The sequence below is a fragment of the Electrona antarctica genome (genome assembly GCF_951216825.1).
Source record: "Electrona antarctica genome assembly, chromosome: 14".
NCBI lineage: Eukaryota > Metazoa > Chordata > Actinopteri > Myctophiformes > Myctophidae > Electrona > Electrona antarctica.
The window spans coordinates 47124159-47143375 of record NC_136795.1 but is presented as its reverse complement, the minus strand read 5'-3'; the positions used below and the strand labels follow the sequence as shown (position 1 = coordinate 47143375).

At 45.9% G+C, this 19217-nt stretch overlaps 1 protein-coding gene across 1 annotated transcript in view; it reads left to right on the top strand.

Moving 5' to 3' along the window:
* The window catches only part of grid2ipa (glutamate receptor, ionotropic, delta 2 (Grid2) interacting protein, a), a gene marked incomplete at both ends in the record, with an annotated part of 153290 nt that overhangs the window by 110232 nt on the left and 23841 nt on the right, over positions 1-19217 (top strand). Inside the window, 8 exons of the mRNA XM_079520927.1 lie at positions 1478-1625; positions 4016-4368; positions 6743-6897; positions 8778-8895; positions 9166-9309; positions 11544-13358; positions 13777-14112; positions 18906-18993. Of these exons, the coding sequence (XP_079377053.1) occupies positions 1478-1625; positions 4016-4368; positions 6743-6897; positions 8778-8895; positions 9166-9309; positions 11544-13358; positions 13777-14112; positions 18906-18993 (3157 nt within the window). The remainder of the gene's footprint in view (positions 1-1477; positions 1626-4015; positions 4369-6742; positions 6898-8777; positions 8896-9165; positions 9310-11543; positions 13359-13776; positions 14113-18905; positions 18994-19217) is intronic.

The following is a 19217-nucleotide window of genomic DNA, read 5'->3' as shown; positions in this document are numbered from 1 at the left end:
GGATTAAGGTTGGTGAGGGGTACGTTAATAGTTTTTGGATTAAGGTTGGTGAGGGGTACGTTAATAGTTTTTGGATTAAGGTTGGTGAGGGTACGTTAATAGTTTTTGGATTAAGGTTGGTGAGAGGTACGTTAATAGTTTTTGGATTAAGGTTGGCGAGGGGTACGTTAATAGTTTTTGGATTAAGGTTGGTGAGGGGTACGTTAATAGTTTTTGGATTAAGGTTGGTGAGGGGTACGTTAATAGTTTTTGGATTAAGGTTGGTGAGGGGTACGTTAATCGTTTTTGGATTAAGGTTGGTGAGGGGTACGTTAATAGTTTTTGGATTAAGGTTGGTGAGGGATGCGTTGCTCCCCTGCTTGCGGTTATGTTTATGTTAGAGTTAGAGCCAGGGTTAGTACTAGTAGGCAAAAACCATTTGTGTGCAAATGAACACAGCACAGCGCTCTCCACCCCACTGACAACCAAACACAAGCCGAGTTTGGAGATGGTCGCCTATGAAAACAAATATCGCGTACAGTAACCCCTATAACCCTCCCCCAACAACCTGGCCAATGTACGTACAGTACCCAGGAACCTTATGGAAATTGAGGGTAAAAGGAATTTTGAGAAAAGACTTATTATTTTCTTATAAATATGGAGAAATAATTGTAAGTCTGTATATTTCACTACCATGTAATATTACTTGCTGTTTAAATGTTTTGTGATATCTGTAAGCTTTTTGTATGTATTTTATTCTATGATCACAACGGGGACCGTATGTAATTCAGACAGGGCATTAGTCCGACATGCGGACTAACTAGTGTCTGCTCCCGTGCTTGCGGTTATGGTTAGGTTAGGAGATGAGGTGGGTTGTCATTTGTCGGACCAATGACTAGTTTGAACAACGTAGGACTGCACCCCAGGAAGAATAGCTGTTTCCAGGTGGTATACATGCAGCTAACGGGGATCCTGAATAAACCATTCCTTCCGTCGTCCACTGTGCTCGTGTTGTTGTGCAGCTGTCTGCTGTGTACGCTGAACTGGAGAACATAACATGTACTCAGGCTGTGCTCCTGTTGCTGTGCAGCTGTCTGCTGTGTACGCTGAACTGGAGAACATAACATGTACTCAGGCTGTGCTCCTGTTGCTGTGCAGCTGCCTGCCGTGTACGCTGAACTGGAGAACATAACATGTACTCAGGCTGTGCTCCTGTCGCTGTGCAGCTGTCTGCTGTGTACGCTGAACTGGAGAACATAACATGTACTCAGGCTGTGCTCCTGTTGCTGTGCAGCTGTCTGCTGTGTACGCTGAACTGGAGAACATAACATGTACTCAGGCTGTGCTCCTGTTGCTGTGCAGCTGTCTGCTGTGTACGCTGAACTGGAGAACATAACATGTACTCAGGCTGTGCTCCTGTTGCTGTGCAGCTGCCTGCCGTGTACGCTGAACTGGAGAACATAACATGTACTCAGGCTGTGCTCCTGTTGCTGTGCAGCTGTCTGCCGTGTACGCGGAGCTGGAGAACATGTACTCGGGCAAGAGGTCCAAGTCTCTGAAGAGTCGCCCTCCTCCTCCTCAGGACAGCTTCGACATGGAGGCCTGCTCGCCCTCACTCTCCCCCACCTTGGCCCAAGGTCAGAATAGTTTTGGATGTTTCATTATGTTTTAGTTTTACTTTGTTTTCTTTTCTTTTTGTGGGTTTGCTATAGTTTTTTATTAGTTTTTTTTTTAGTTTTTTTTGGCAAACCTTAGTTTTAGTTTTGTTCATAGAAAATAGGCACAATATTAAAAACTCAACAAAAGAAACCATTTAAAAATATATATGCATTCAGTTAGTGTTGGTAACAAGAACAAATAAGGGCATTTTGTCTGTTTTAGTTACCGTGGGTTTAGTAAAACACACAATTCAGTTTCACTTAATTATCGTTTTTTTTTATCGTAGTGTTTATTTAGTTCAATTAAGGAAAATGACATGGACGGAGTGGAGTTGATATGGAAGAAAGCATTACTGACATTATGCATTCATTCATTCATCGTCCCCTCATGCAACAGAACAACAGACCATGGAAATTCAGTGGAGAGGTATGTTCCACAATATACTGTATTTTCTATTACTATTAATTCTTATTATCCTATATGTGACCGTTTCTGACCAGGGCTAAGTCATTGGATTTTTTTTTTGGCTTCAAATTGATATATTGGTTGTTCAGTTTGACCCACCAGTTGGAGATATGGCTTATAGAGCGTCGCAGTCCCGCCCCCTCGAGAGACCCGGAAAAGAAATCGCCGTTCATTATTCTCATAGACATTTCGTAAAGTATTTATTTAAAGACGGTTACGCCGCGGACAAAGCCAACTCGAGTCGTGACAACTCATGACAACACAAACAATATTTTGGACCAAACAAATAATTAGAAAGAAGAAAAACAACAAAAAAAGTGTTGTAACCTGCCGTTTTTTTCTTCTTTCTAATTATTTGTTTGGTCCAAAATATTGTTTGTGTTGTCATGAGTTGTCACGACTCGAGTTGGCTTTGTCCGCGGCGTAACCGTCTTTAAATAAATACTTTACGAAATGTCTATGAGAATAATGAACGGCGATTTCTTTTCCGGGTCTCTCGAGGGGGCGGGACTGCGACGCTCTATAGAGCGTCGCAGTCCCGCCCCCTACCATGGACCAGGAAATGAAACCCAATGCATTTTTCCCATAGACATTTCTTAAAGTATTTATTTAAAGACGGTTACGCCGCGGACAAAGCCAACTCGAGTCGTGACAACTCATGACAACACAAACAATATTTTGGACCAAACAAATAATTACAAAGAAGAAAAACAACAAAAAAAGTGTTGTAACCTGCCGTTTTTTTCTTCTTTATAATTATTTGTTCGGCCCAAAAAATTGTGTTTGTTGTCATGATTTGTCACGACTCGAGTTGGCTTTGTCCGCGGAGTTAACGTCTTTAAATACGTTCTGAAATGTCTATGAGGAAAATGAACGGAGAATCATTTCCTGGTCTAGGGTAGGAGGCGGGACTGCGACGCTCTATAGAGTAATGTCTTGTAGAAAACAGCGAGTTCAGAAAACGAGCACGATGGCAGCCCCCCTCAGTCTAGCCCTGGTCCAGTGCTTACAGCGAGTCTCTCTCCCTGCTGGAGTCCCATCCACTGCTCACTAGCAGCTCTGCATCTAAAATGCATCTAAAATGCACCCTGTGCATCTAAAATGCATCTAAAATGCACCCTGTGCATCTAAAATGCACCCTGTGCCTCTAAAATGCATCTAAAATGCACCCTGTGCCTCTAAAATGCATCTAAAATGCACCCTGTGCATCTAAAATGCACCCTGTGCCTCTAAAATGCATCTAAAATGCACCCTGTGCCTCTAAAATGCATCTAAAATGCACCCTGTGCCTCTAAAATGCATCTAAAATGCACTATTTTAGTCAATAAATAAAATTAATCCAACCAGATCGGCGCAGGCAAAACCCGGAAATGCCGTAGTAGAAGAAATTACTCTTTCTGGTACATTGCTGTATTAAAATGGCACAAAGTGCATTTTAGAGAGAAGCTGGGGGACCTGAGACGCTTCCCAGCTTCGAGAATAGACTTTTACCTTAAGGTCTAGCAGGCTTTGTGTCGGTGAGTAGTTACGTCGTTTTGTTTATTTTCGGGGAATTGTAAACCCTCGCACGCAGTCGGAAAAGCTGCTAGTGAGCAGTGGATGGGACTCCGGCAGGGCGTCAGAGAGAGAGACTCGCTGTAAGCACTGGACCAGGGCTACCCCTCAGTCAAGCTGGGTCACATATAAATGCACCACGTCTCTGTGTGTACGTATGTGTGTACGTACGTCTGTAATCCACATAACTCCCCCACCGACTTCACATTTGACACTAAGACCCCACATAGGTTACAGACCCCACATAGGTCCATAATTTTTGTACCCCTGGTATAGTCCCCAGAGCAGACTTCTAGAAACACTGATCTAAAAATATGTTTTTTTTCCCACCTGATGGTCCTCCTCACATCCTTTCCAGCAGGCAGCCGTAAGGCTCCTCCGCCCCTTCCCGCGGCCTGGACGGATCCCCTCCCCAGCCCGCCTCAGGGGGGTCAGTTCTACCCCCAGCAGCAGGGGGTTCAGCTGACCAGCCAGACCAGCGGCGAGTCCAACCCTTACATCAGCCTGGACGACAGCGCCCCTCCCTCGCCGCCGGAGCCCCCGGACTACCCGGCCAGCCCCCCGCAGCACCCCAGCAAGCGCCGCTACACCTTCTCGCGGCCGCCGCGCTCCGAGGACACGGAGCGCTTCCTGGACGCGCTGAGCGAGCAGCTGGGACACAGGGTGGACATCGTGGACGACTTCTTGACCCCCGACAACGATTACGAGGAGGTAAGGGTGGGAGACGGTCTGTCGATCGCCAACGGAGTTCTGGGGTGCCGTCAATGATGCCCATCCTGATTTTGGAGAGTCCTTACTTTTAGGCCAGTGCTTCCCAACCCTTTCAGGTGATGGCGGTGGGTAATGCCAGTCAGTGCCTTAAAGGCGTAGTGAAACGGAAATGGTGGACATTTTATTTTGAAGTTTCAGACGGTCTCAAGTTGAAACACCGCTATGAAGTTTCTGAACCAATCAGAGCGTCGCATCCCTTCAGGGGATGGGACGGTAGCTAGGGACGGGTAGCTATGCTACGCAGGACAGCGTGTGGATGTTTGTTTACAAATCTGATAGTCGGCCAGCTTTACCAGTTTACTCTTAATGTGGCTTATTTCTACCCTATAATGTTTTCAGATACATTTTTAGCGTGATGATTAAGTTGAAACCGAGTAATACACTCTCTGGATGATATCTTGAATGGGAATACAAACGGAAGATTTCTGTAATCAGTAGCAGCTGTGCAGCCTGTGCTGGACGGATGCGGAGATATGGGGAATTAAACTGGTGAGCTTCATTTTTATTGGCTTTTATCGATGTGGGTCTCGACACGTCATCACGCAGCACGTTTTCGTTTTCAGGAAGTAATAAAAAATATATTTTTATGGACGTTTGATATAAAAACACACAAAAATGAGAATTTTCCCATTTTTTTGGCATCCATTGTTAGGTATGACCATATGATGACCACGGATATGGTCTAAAAGTGTGAAAAACGTATTTTTTATTTCACTACACCTTTAATACTCCAGTTTTATACTCACTACATTGGCTCCCGGTGGTTTTTAGGATTGATTTACCTCCGCGAATGCCTATCCTAGATACGTTCCTAACGTCCTCCCTCAGGTCCTCCACTGCTGGCCTGCTTGAAGTGCCTAAAAAAATGTCTACAAAATATATATGGTGAGGCATGCCTTCTGCTTCTATGGGCCTACAGCCTGGAATAGACTTCCATTTCAACTCAGACACGCACCGTCTGTAGACATTTTTAAAGCTCAACTCAAGACTCACCTTTTTACTCTTGCTTTTAGTTGAGTTTTTATCTGTTCTGACCGATTTGCCGTGTGCTTTGTTTTTCGTCCATCTATGTTTTTATGCTTATATTTTGTATGTTCTTTACCATTGTTTTATCTTTCTAACTGCTTGCCTGTGTTTTATTGCTATTTTTATGTTCTGCCCTGTGAAGCACTTTGAGTTGCATTTATGTTATGTATGAAAGGTGCTATACAAATAAAGTTTATTATTATTATTATTATTAATACAGTGTAATGTCAGTGGGTAATGCCAGCCTTAATACAGTATAATGTCGGTGGTTATAATGCCAATCAGAGCTAGCCTCGTCCATCTCAGTATTAGATTTCCTTCGCAAATATTTGCATACGGGACCGCGAAACACAATCTTTGGCTAGAATTGGAATCATTGATTTATTTTAGATTAAGAGTTATTCACATTTTTAAGATTTTTCATCCCATCCATTAAAATGGAGGGGGAACACTTTGGATGACGTCCCAACCGGAAATGACATCGGATGTTGCCCAATCGACGCTCCCAGGCTGTAGACCGGTGCGATTGATTGATTGATTGATTGAAATATTTATTAACAGTTTGCAGAATTACAGTACATTTCAAGCACAAACTCAATACAAAGGCTGTTAACTGTGAGTGGACGACCCAATTAAGCATTACACTTGTTTCCAATAGGGTCCACCATGTTCAATTCATCAAAAACATTTAGAGACAAATAGACACTTCTATATAGACAAAGAACAGAACAGGAATTCATCATAATGGAGGTAAAAAGGGAAAAGAAATATATACAGTGAGGGAAGAAAAGGGGTGGGCGGTGGGGTGGATTCACGTTCAGCTCCGTTCATTTGTTTGTTTTCCTTGGAGGAGCTGCGTTGGGTCCCCAAGTCGGCTCCGTGGCCGTACCTTGAGTTGGCTGTGTGGCCGTGACCGTCTCTTGTGTTGTCCTTGCGTTGGGTCCCCAAGTCGGCTCAGTGGCCATACCTTGAGTTGGCTGTGTGGCCGCGACCGTCTCTTGTGTTGTCCTTGCGTCCGTGTTTGAGGGATTCCGATTTTACAGGGGCCAGTTTCGAATTGCAGCCATCCGTAGGTGCCCTTTGAGAGCGGTTTTGAAGGAGTCAAATGTTATCAAACGCGTAATGTTCCGTCTTTTGATTAATCTCCGTCCCTGGCGATGAGCGTAACTATTTGATAGGACGGAGACCTCCGTTTTTGCCCGTAAGAGTCTTAACGGTGTCTGCTAAATTGCCTGAATTGGTAATAATAATGATGATAATAATAATTATTATAAATTGGTAATGCCAGGATGTTGTCCAGATGACTTTTCCCGACGACGAGGACGACGACGAGGAGATGGGCGTGGTCGTGGCGGATGACATCACAGAGGTGGGCGGCGGCTTCGTGGCGCCGGAGCTCAGCAGCCCGAGCGACGTGCACAGTGACGTGCACAGCATCAGCAGGTCATCATTTCTGATTTCTCATTTTAGCTTGGTTTTGAATATTATTGTTTTTCCTAAATTCAGTTCGTTTTCATATGGTTTAGGTTTAGGTTTAGGTTTAGGTTTAGGTTTATTTATTTAGCACGTAGTACAAAAAATAGACAATAACATATCAAAGAACAAAAATACAATGCAAGGAAGGGAAGAAGCCAGCTGGCTTATTTGGAATCCTTTCCTGTATGGAAGAGGTCATTGATTTAAACAGATTAAAAGTTCATTAAGAACAATACAAAAGTCTACAAGTTGGCAAAGGGGGGCAGCTGTGCAATAAAGAAATAAAAACACAGACTGCACAAAAAAGGGAAATAAAAATACAACAACAAACACACAAAAGAAAATATAACACATCAAAGTAAATCATATAATCTACAAGAGCGCGTTTGCTATAGTACTTATTAGGTTTTCTTTCTTTTAAATGCTATTTAGTTTTAGTAAAAAAAATGTAATCAGTTTTAGTGTTTTAGTTTGAGTTTGTTTTATACTTTGGATAATTTGTCAGGTTCAAGATTGAAAAGGTAAGTATTGTGTAATAAAAACGTAACAAACGATAGCATTTAAAAATGTATTCAGTTACAAAACTAAACAAAAACTAAGGGCATTTTGTCTAGCCTGACACTCGGTCTGAATTTTCATTTCGTTTCACTTCATTATTCAGATTGAAAGCCCTCCCCACGGCAGCAGTTTATGGGATGGGTGTCGTCAAAGCGGTGTAGTCTTCGGTGATTGGTTCCTACCAACCAATCAGAATAGTAGGAAAGCAGACGACGTTGTTGTCATTCATGAGGCTATGGCTAACCCATTTGCTAACCAAACAAACACAGCCAACGAACTAGCATGTAAACAAAAGCGGTAAAATATGTCGGATGATGATGTTTATACAACCTCTCGTGTCTGTAAAGAAACTATTCATCATACAGTTGGAGGCCATCGATATAGTCCTTTTCTTTTTGCTGAGGTTTGCGTGATCTGCACAAAAGGACAGTTAACCCATTTTGGGCGGGAACCCCTTTTGGTGTTTTAAACATTGTTATAATTTAGCTATTGAAAAATAGCAGATCTACAAGCTCATAGCGCGCCACCGAGTGGTGCGCTACGAGCGGTGCGCTACGAGCTTGTAGGTCTGCTATTTTTGAAAAATCGTGAAAATATTTATTTCAGAAAACTGGAGGATTTAGAAGGATTTTTTTTAAATTTTGAGGTCAGGCCTAAATGGGTCAAATGATAAGGGACAATATCGGTGGCACCCAACTGTACGTCGATTTAATAGCCAGATTGATACGGTCGTGAGTAGTGGGCCCATGTTTGTTGTCTGACGCTGCTGAGTGACGGGGCTGATGGCCAATCAGCTGCTGCGTTCGGATTTTCAATGACACTGACGCCGCCGCAGGCAGAGTCACATGACCTGAATCGCCAGAACATAATTCTCTTAACCCATTCAGGCCTGACGTCGAAATTTAAAAAAAAAGTTTTCTAAATCATGACAATTTTCTGAAAGATTTGAGGCACATTTTAACGATTTTTCAAAAATAGCAGACTTACAAGTTCATAGCGCGCCACTCGGTGGCGCGCTATGAGCTTGTAGATCTGCTATTTTTCAATAGCTAAATTATAACATAATGTTTAAAACACCAAAAGGGGTTCCCGCCCAAAATGGGTTAATGGGCGTGGCTATAGAGATTGAGGGCTGGAGCCAGGCTACATTTTGTCTATAATTTCAGTTAATTTTAGTTTGTTTTCTAATTTTTTTCACACAACACAGTTTCAGTTAGTCATGGTTTTGTATTTAGTTTTTATTTAGCATTGGATCATGTGGTTAAACTGTGCCCAACGTTGCTCATCAGCGGCGAGGAGAACGCCTCCTCTCTCACCTACTCGTCCTGCTCCGACCACATCCCGCCGCACCCCGTCACCCCGCCCCCTCCGCCGCCCGTCCAGTTCAACGACCCCCCGCCCCCCGCCTCGCCGCGGGAGCAGCAGCAGCAGCCGCCTCCCCCTCACCCCCCGCCTCGGACCTACACCCCCGACCACTCCCCCAGGATGCAGCAGCAGCAGCCGCCTCCCCCTCACCCCCCGCCTCGCACCTACACCCCCGACCACTCCCCCAGGATGCAGCAGCCCCCTCCCCCGCCTCGGAGCTACACCCCCGACCACTCCCCCAGGATGCTGCAGCAGCAGCCCCCTCCCCCGCCTCGCGCCTACACCCCCGACCACTCCCCCAGGATGATGCAGCAGCAGCAGCCCCCTCCCCCGCCTCGCGCCTACACCCCCGACCACTCCCCCAGGATGTACGTGCCCGTCCGACGCAAGTCGGGCCCGCCCCCGCCGCCTCCTCCGCGCGGCAACGCGCTGCCCAAGCGCCACTCGCTGCACAAGGTCAGTGGAGGGAGGGAAGTACACTGCACATTACTTATAGGTTGCCAGGTATTAACTCAGTGGAGGGAGGGAAGTACACTGCACATTACTTATAGGTTGCCAGGTATTAACTCAGTGGAGGGAGGGAAGTACACTGCACATTACTTATAGGTTGCCAGGTATTAACTCAGTGGAGGGAGGGAAGTACACTGCACATTACTTATAGGTTGCCAGGTATTAACTCAGTGGAGGGAGGGAAGTACACTGCACATTACTTATAGGTTGCCAGGTATTAACTCAGTGGAGGGAGGGAAGTACACTGCACATTACTTATAGGTTGCCAGGTATTAACTCAGTGGAGGGAGGGAAGTACACTGCACATTACTTATAGGTTGCCAGATATTAACTCAGTGGAGGGAGGGAAGTACACTGCACATTACTTATAGGTTGCCAGGTATTAACTCAGTGGAGGGAGGGAAGTACACTGCACATTACTTATAGGTTGCCAGGTATTAACTCAGTGGAGGGAGGGAAGTACACTGCACATTACTTATAGGTTGCCAGGTATTAACTCAGTGGAGGGAGGGAAGTACACTGCACATTACTTATAGGTTGCCAGGTATTAACTCAGTGGAGGGAGGGAAGTACACTGCACATTACTTATAGGTTGCCAGGTATTAACTCAGTGGAGGGAGGGAAGTACACTGCACATTACGTATAGGTTGCCAGGTATTAACTCAGTGGAGGGAGGGAAGTACACTGCACATTACGTATAGGTTGCCAGGTATTAACTCAGTGGAGGGAGGGAAGTACACTGCACATTACTTATAGGTTGCCAGGTATTAACTCAGTGGAGGGAGGGAAGTACACTGCACATTACTTATAGGTTGCCAGGTATTAACTCAGTGGAGGGAGGGAAGTACACTGCACATTACTTAGGTTGCCAGGTATTAACTCAGTGGAGGGAGGGAAGTACACTGCACATTACTTATAGGTTGCCAGGTATTAACTCAGTGGAGGGAGGGAAGTACACTGCACATTACTTATAGGTTGCCAGGTATTAACTCAGTGGAGGGAGGGAAGTACACTGCACATTACTTATAGGTTGCCAGGTATTAACTCAGTGGAGGGAGGGAAGTACACTGCACATTACTTAGGTTGCCAGGTATTAACTCAGTGGAGAGAGGGAAGTACACTGCACATTACTTAGGTTGCCAGGTATTAACTCAGTGGAGAGAGGGAAGTACACTGCACATTACTTAGGTTGCCAGATATTAGCGACTTTAAGCAACGACGGATACGGCAGTCGGCTACGGCAACCGGAAATGGATCAGTGCTCGATACATAAACCTGCTCTCCGTCGCAGCCCTTTCTACTACGGGAGAACCCTTACACGTAGTGTCTACAACGCCATGTCATAACCATGTTTATTGAAATTATAGCTGTCATACATTTACACCGATTGTTCCATCACCTCTCTTATGCTGTGTAATGTGTTGGCATGCTCTGAATGAAGAAATAACACTAATACCATATGCCATGATATTAACCATGTTTATTGAAACGGTTTTAGAATAACACAGCTTGCTCCAGCACCTTCCTCTTTCCACTACTGATCATGTCCAGCGCATACGAATTAAGCAATCTCCACCGAGATGATGCATCTCGGTGGAGACTATGCAAAATAGTTTGACACATGCTACATATCGCGTCACCATGGGAACCAATGTCGCCGTCGCCGACCGCTGTTTGCTTAACGATTTTGACAGCTACGGCGACTGCGTGACAGCTCCCGTACTTCCGCCTAGCGGAGCCGTCCTGAAAACCGTTGTTGCTTAAAGTCCCTATTAACTCAGTGGAGGGAGGGAAGTACACTGCACATTACTTAGCACATTGGTTGCCATGCATGGTATTAACAAGGTCGATCAGTGGAGGGAGGGATGTACATTGCACAATACTTAGCACATTGGTTGCCAGGTATTAACTAGCACATTGGTTGCCAGGTATTAACTAGCACATTGGTTGCCAGGTATTAACTAGCACATTGGTTGCCAGGTATTAACTAGCACATTGGTTGCCAGGTATTAACTAGCACATTGGTTGCCAGGTATTAACTAGCACATTGGTTGCCAGGTATTAACATTACTTAGCACATTGGTTGCCAGGTATTAACATTACTTAGCACATTGGTTGCCAGGTATTAACACTACTTAGGTAAATGAAATAACAGTAATGCTCTTGTGCCACTGCATAAGGTGCGTCCCAACAGAGATGAGCTGCAGGCGCGCGCCACCATACAGGAGCTGAAGGCCTTCCAGGAGAGACAACAGGCCTACGAAGAGAGACAAGCCTACGAGCAACAGCAGCAGGCCTACGAGGATCGAGAACAACAGGCGTACAAAGAGAGACTAGCCTACGAGGAACTACAACAGCAACAGTTGTACAAAGAGAGACAGGCGTTGGAGGAGCAGAAAGCCTACGAACTGCAACAGCAGCAGCTGTACCAGGAGCAGCAGGCCTACAAGGAGAGACAGTATGAGGAGCAGCGCATCTACGAGGAGCTGAAAGTGTATCAGGAGCAGCAGATACTGTACCAGGAGCGCCAGCAGGCCTACGAGGAGCAGAAGGCCTTTGAGGAGCGCCAGCAGGCCTACCAGGAGGCGCAGCAGCAGAAGATGCAGCAGCAGCAGGCGTACCAGGGCCACCAGTCCCTGCCGGCGCAGGCGTCGTCCCCGCAGCCGCCGCCGGCCCACCCCCTCCACCAGCTCCACCAGTCCCTGCCCCCGCTGCCCTCCCCGGAGTCCGTCCACCCCCAGGCCAACCATCCCATGTACAAGATGCGGCAGGCGCAGCAGCAGCAGCAGCAGCAGCAGCAGGCACTCGCGAATCATCCCCAGCGTCAGTCCCAGCGCCAGTCCCGTTCGGCCGGCGGCCACGCCCTCCAGCAGGGGCAGCAGTACCCCGAGGGCGTCTACCAGAGCCGGCGCAGTGTCAAAACCCAGGCCCACCACGCGTCTGCCGAGATGCTGCATCAGATGCAACAGGCGCAGCAGGCGCAGCAGGCCCACCACGCGTCGAATGAGATGCTGCAGCAGATGCAGCAGGCGCAGCAGGCCCACCACGCGTCGAATGAGATGCTGCAGCAGATGCAGCAGGCGCAGCAGGCCCACCACGGCTCCACCGAGATGCTGCATCAGATGCAGCAGGCGCAGCAGGCCCACCACGGCTCCACCGAGATGCTGCATCAGATGCAACAGGCCCACCACGGCTCCACCGAGATGCTGCATCAGATGCAACAGGCGCAGCAGGCCCACCACGCGTCCAACGAGATGCTGCATCAGATGCAGCAGGCGCAGCAGGCCCACCACGGCTCCACCGAGATGCTGCATCAGATGCAGCAGGCGCAGCAGGCGCACCACGGCTCCACCGAGATACTTCACCAGACGCACAAAGCCCAGACCCATCACTCCTCCATGGAGCTTCTCCATCAAGCTCACCACGACGGGAAAAGTCACCATTCCTCGACGGACATGCTCCACCAAGCCCACCACCAGGCGCAGCATCAGGCCAGGGTCCACCACTCCTCCTCCGCCGAGCTCCTGCACGAGGCCCGCCACGACCCGCCGCCGTCTGCCCCCGTTCAGTTCGCCCGGGATCCCCACGCGGCGCACCAGAGCCGGAGCAGGAGTGTGAAAGTTCAGCACCCGGCGGCGGGCCCCCAGCAGGAGAGGCGCCAGCAGGACCAGCAGCAGGTGCACCCGGGCCTCCACCACCCCCAGCCCACCAAGCCCTCTCCGCAGAGACCCCGCTCCGTCCAGCAGCAGAGCCACTCCGCCTCCCCTCACATCCAGCACATCCACCACGTCACCCCGCAGCCCCTGCCGCAGGACCCCAAGCAGCAGCAGATCCACCTCATCCACCGTCCCCAGAGCCAGGAGCCCCACCGGCCGCAGCCCCTGCTGTCCACGTTTCAGCCCCTGCAGCCCCACCAGCACCAGCCCCCGCTCTCCACGTTCCAGCCCGTGACCCCCGCGCAGCACCACACGCAGTCGCAGCAGCAGCACCAGCAGGTAGGCATGTAACGATATATGGTATATCGCGATATATCGATATTATATCCCGACGATATGTATCGATTTATATTTAGGGGGGCTAGTGTGTGATATGAAATGTGAGCTGTAATCATATTCCATCATATTCACATGCTTTTGGAGAGAAATGAGACAGACTCCATGCAGTCACTTTCAGTAGTAGAGGCCTGCAGAGGGGAGCTGTATGTGTCTGTCTGACTGTCTGAATGTATACAGTTAAATACAAATTGTGAAAAAAGCTTGGGGGGGAAGATAAATCATTAAAAAAAAAGATTTTTTGGTCATTTGTCTGGAAAATAATTGTGTTGAAAATATCGTGAAAAATCGTATCGTGAACCTCATATCGTGATACGTATCGTATCGTGAGTTGAGTGTATCGTTACATGCTTACCAGCAGGCCATGCACGCCTCCAGCCAGACCGCCCGGCCGCACTCTCAGCCCTCGCACCAGCTGCACCAGTCCCAGCCGCCGCCGCACATCCACCCCCAGTCGGCGCAACACAGGCAGCCTCACCACGTGCACGGCCAGCCGCAGTCTCTCCCGCACTCCCTGTCCGACCCCTGCAGCGAGCACAACAACAAGGAGCCCCCTCCGCCTCCTCCGCTGCCCCCGCCGTGCTCCCCGCCGCCCCTGCCCCGGGCCTCCCTCCCCAGGATGGACTCCAACCACATGAGCGTGAAGAGGCTTCGCTGGGAGCAGGTGGAGAACTCTGAGGGCACCATCTGGGGACAGGTGAGCGTGTAGAGCGAGGGCTAAAGGGGCACTTAGTTTGCGCCCATTTTGCACCCAATTCCTGTTTTTAACCCTGTAACACCCAGCGTTGCAATAATACAACATATTTTAATGAATTTCACCTAAACGTCATCATTGATGTTCATTGCAATGCCATTGGTCATAATATTTGCATATAAATACCCCCCACAGAGGCTGAAATTCACACAAATTAAAAATATCTGGACTGTGCAATTTTGAACAAATTTTAACCTATGACCTTTGACCTTTAACCCTGATAAAAGTAGGTAAAATAACTGTAATATAGGTTTTTTTGTGATCATTAGAATGTCTAGAACATGTATTGTGAAAGATATCCCCCAAATGTAAATTATTAATGTATTATTATTTTAATAATTATTATAAATGTGCATAACATTTGCAAAGAAATTACAATATATTTTTTACATAATTTCCTCTGATAAGTCCTAGTAGTAAAAAGTAGTAGTAAGGTTGAAATCTCTTTTTTGCAAGTAGAAATGAATCCGGGTTTTACAGGTTTTAATGAAGTCGAGGACATGAACATGGCATGAAGTAAACATTCACACTTGTGTGAAGTGAGGGGCACCTGGTTTGTTTAAAGTGCTCTAAACCAACATTAAAACTCCATAGACTGGACTATAGGCTGTACTATTAAAGTGTTCTAATCCATTTAGACCTGAGGTCGATTCTACAAAATGTCTTCTAAACCAGGGGTTCCCAAACTTTTTTGGACCAGGTACCCCTTTTGGGGTAGACATTTTTCCAGGTACCCCCTCATCTGAAGCGGCCGCAGAAACCTTTCAAGTGTCCTGAGTCTTTTTGTTGTTTCTGCAGCATGCGTCCTGCTGTTACTGTTTGGGGTCACGACAGGTTGACTGATGTTGTAGTTTTAGTAATCATGTCAGCTATTGGCCCAAAGCAAACATGGGAGAAACACAATGAACAACACACAAAATACGTTTATTGCGCAACTTGGCAGGAAATTACCACGTAGATAAACATAATTTTAATGTTAAAAAAAGTAAAAAAATAATAATAAAAAAAAACATTTTTCTGGGAATTATTTCGGGTACCCCCTGGCTATGCGTCGCGTACCCCTAGGGGTCCGCGGACCCCACTTTGGGAACCGCTGTTCTAAACCATGACAGTTTTCTGAAAAGCCCATGTTTTCTATGTCAGTGTTTCTCAATCTATTTCATGTCAAGGAGCCCCAGAATGAGCTATATTTGGCTGCGGACCCCCATCTGAAAATATATTGTTCCAAGGAACCCCCCCAGAAGCAAAGATTTTAGTTAAAAACGTTCGCTCTGAAAGAATATAATTATATTCAAAGATTTGCGCCACATTGTCACGATTTTTCAAAAATAGCAGATCTACAAGCTCGTATCGCGGCACTCGGTGCCGCGCTATGGAACACCTATACAGCAATCTCATCAAATTCTATCATTTCAAACATAAGTTTAGGACCCACTTAATTGACCAGATCACTCAATTCATTATATTTCTTTGTATCATCTCTTCTTTTCTCTAATCATGTACTGACGATAACCAAGTATTCTAATCATGTTGTTTGTTGTTTTGTACTTGTTTTATATACTGCAATCATGTATTCTGGATATTCTATATTTCTTGTACTATGTTTCATTGTATTTGACATAGGTAGAGGCCTCGTATAAGCCCCTTGGGCTTTTTTTGCCTCAGCGTAGCACATTACCCTTCTTATATTTATATGTTCACTGTATTGTTTTTATTTATTTATTTGTTATTTTATTTATTTTTTATTCTTTATTTACCCAGGGAAGTAGCTGAGCACAGGTGCTCATTTTCAGCAACGCCCGGCACATAGAAACACACAGACAGACAGACAGACACACACATTAAAACCTGGGAGCTGACCAGTACAACCACAGTCTTATACTGTTGGCCACTAAGCAGCTCCAGGGGGAACAGTTGGGGGTTCAGTGCCTTGCTCAAGGGCACTTCAGCCCTATACTGTGCTGAATAAGTAAATACTAAAAAAAAAATACTAATACTGTCTAAAAGATGAGGTCCGGCTGGCTACAAGTGCACCGTGACTTTAGTTTAGAACCTAATTATGTAACTTTAGAAGATAATATGTGTATGAACAGCATCTAACAGCGTTGATATTTGCAGTCACGATACAAGTTACTATTTATCTAATAATACAGGTGAAAACAAATTCATAATGAATTGAAGAAATACCAAACAAACCCCCTCCCCCAAAAACAACTCACTTCAACCAACCCCCTCTCTCTTCCTGACCACTTGGTACAGCCTGACAGGGTAATTGACAGTTTGATTGATGTCAGCTGGTTGGGGCCGGTCTGACTGGAACATAGAATAGTAAAAGGATAGAGGCCGAACCGGAGCGCCTTGATCAAGGCACAACAGGTGCGCAGCCACACCCAGCTCTGAGTCCAGTTCTAGTTTGACTCTGGCCAGGTGTGACTGCTTAAATCAGTCATCCTCCATCTCACACAATATTATATCCACCACCCATTCGACTGGTATCATACCATTGAATGGGGCCAGTATGGCCGTTATCATACCATCTTATGGGCCCAGTATGGCCATACTGGCATACTCACTGTTTCAGTATGTCATTATCAGCGATTGTTATTATCACTGATGTCCTGACGGAGGCGCGCCGTGTCTGGTGGCCTTGAGCTACATGAGGCACCGCCGAGCGAGGCGCTAGGCGAGCGAGTCGCCGTGCCGAGCGTTGCGAAGGCGACCAGACCCGACTCAGCACCGTCCGAGTTACGTCCCGATAGGCAGAGAATAGTATATATTAGTAGTAGCCCCTAGTTTCCATGCGCCGACAATAGTTGGAAATGACACGTCCACCAGGGGGAAACCTTGACCAGGCTATGGTGAGTATGCCAGTATGGCCATACTGGGCCCATAAGATGGTATGATAACGGGACATACTGGGCCCATAAGATGGTATGATAACGGGACATACTGGGCCCATAAGATGGTATGATAACGGGACATACTGGGCCCATAAGATGGTATGATAACGGGACATACTGGGCCCATAAGATGGTATGATAACGGTCGAATCGGCTGATATCCACAGATATTGTCTGTGATGTTCGGTATTGTACTATTGCGATATAGCATAAGTGTTCTATAAAAATAAGATTATATCGGATCGGGAGAAATCGGTATCGGCAGATACTACAAAATCAAATGATCAGAATCGGACCGAAGCAAAAACAAATGTGATCGGGACATCCCTAGTTGTAGTCCATCGTAGTCCAGGAGGAACTTTACATTCACCTCCGTGATGCTACAGCGGTATTATATATTATATCTATAAAACAAGATGGGGGGTGTAACATTAGTGAAATGCCCCTTTAACAAAACGTAAACATGGTTCTATGAATTGTGTATGACCGCTAGAGGTATCCCAAGCTAAACGCACTGCCTCTAGTGGTCAGGAGGAAGGCTTATAGGTGTAGCCTTGGAAATAGGGCACAGGACACAGACATATATTGGGGTTCTTTATTTCCCAATAAGTTGGTGTTGGTGTGTCTTATTTGTGTAAAGAATGCCAGTTTGGCAAATATGGCATGCAAGCCTGGCTGTAACATAAAATAAATCTAAACAAAATACGGTAGTGGCTCTATCTAGATAAAACAAAGAGGAAAGATACCACAATGAAATGAGATATTCCATTTCAATGAAACAAAAGTAAAATTACATGAATTGTGAGTTAAACCTAAAACTCACCACAAACAGTGTATGAGGAATGGTAACTCACACACTGAGCAAACACTGGTCTCCCAAGCTTCACGCCTTTCCACTGAGAAACACATTACATTCACAACATTATCAGCAACCTCTATAGTGAGATCAACCTTACAATTTACTTAATGTAGAAATAGACATACAAAGAAGCAGTACTTAAGACTAAAGACACAGAAACTCAACCAAGTTGATATAACTACTAGTTCAGCTTTCACCTCTTGTTTACAATCTGCAACCATCAACAACATGTATTCTTAATCATCTGGAAATACACTCATACTATACTGCATCAAGAATGTGTTTACATGTGTATCTGAAAATATACAATGAAAGTATTGCATTTTTACCATCAAGATCTTCTCAAAGAATCCCCACAAACGCAGGTTGCTTCTTATTATTCAAGACGTTTTTCAGTGTAACCCTTGACCCCCAGAACATGGCACTCATAAAGTGGCAGTGCCACCTGGTGGATTTACATAGAACAGGGGTGGGCAACTTTGACGATGGACAGGGCCACTATATTTCCACACTCACTCCCTAGGGCCATATATTACTGTCGTAGCAAAAAATTATTTTTGCTATATTCGAATTGAAATCTTGCATTATTTTTTGCTATTTTTGAATTGGAATCCTGAAAATTAACATTTTTATGTAATTTCAAATGCCTTTAATTAAGCATTGAGCTACTAATTTAGACTGAAGTAATTAAAGCGGGTCATGTTTGCATGTTGTGGAATGAAGCTGAAACCAATATTATATCAGTATTCTGACATTAACCTGAGGGCCGCATTAAGTGAAGGTGGGGGCCGCATGTGGCCCCCGGGCCGCCAGTTGCCCACCCCTGACATAGAACTACAGGCATACATGCCACTGGGCTACATAGGTAACAGAAGCATGAAAATAACTTTTAAACACTTTGAATGATAATTCCACTCGACTATGCAGTACCAATGTATAAATATGACTTTATACATTGCAGTTTTCTTTTCTTCCAGCTGGGTGAGAATTCCGACTATGACAAACTGAACGACATGGTGAAATATCTGGATTTGGAGCTGCACTTTGGGACACAGAAAAGTGCCGGTGAGTAGATGTGGATGTTCACATTTCCATATGAACGTAGAGTCTGAACAACTCATCCCCCCTACTTTTTTTGTTTCTGTGATGAATGCATATCTTGTGTGGAGTACATCGAATGCTTTGATCAGCCACTGTCAAAACTAGGCCGATTGAAAGCCCGAACGCATGTCCCTCTGGTTATCAAACTCGTGGTACCCGTTGTCAGAGGGGTCAGCATCATTATCCCG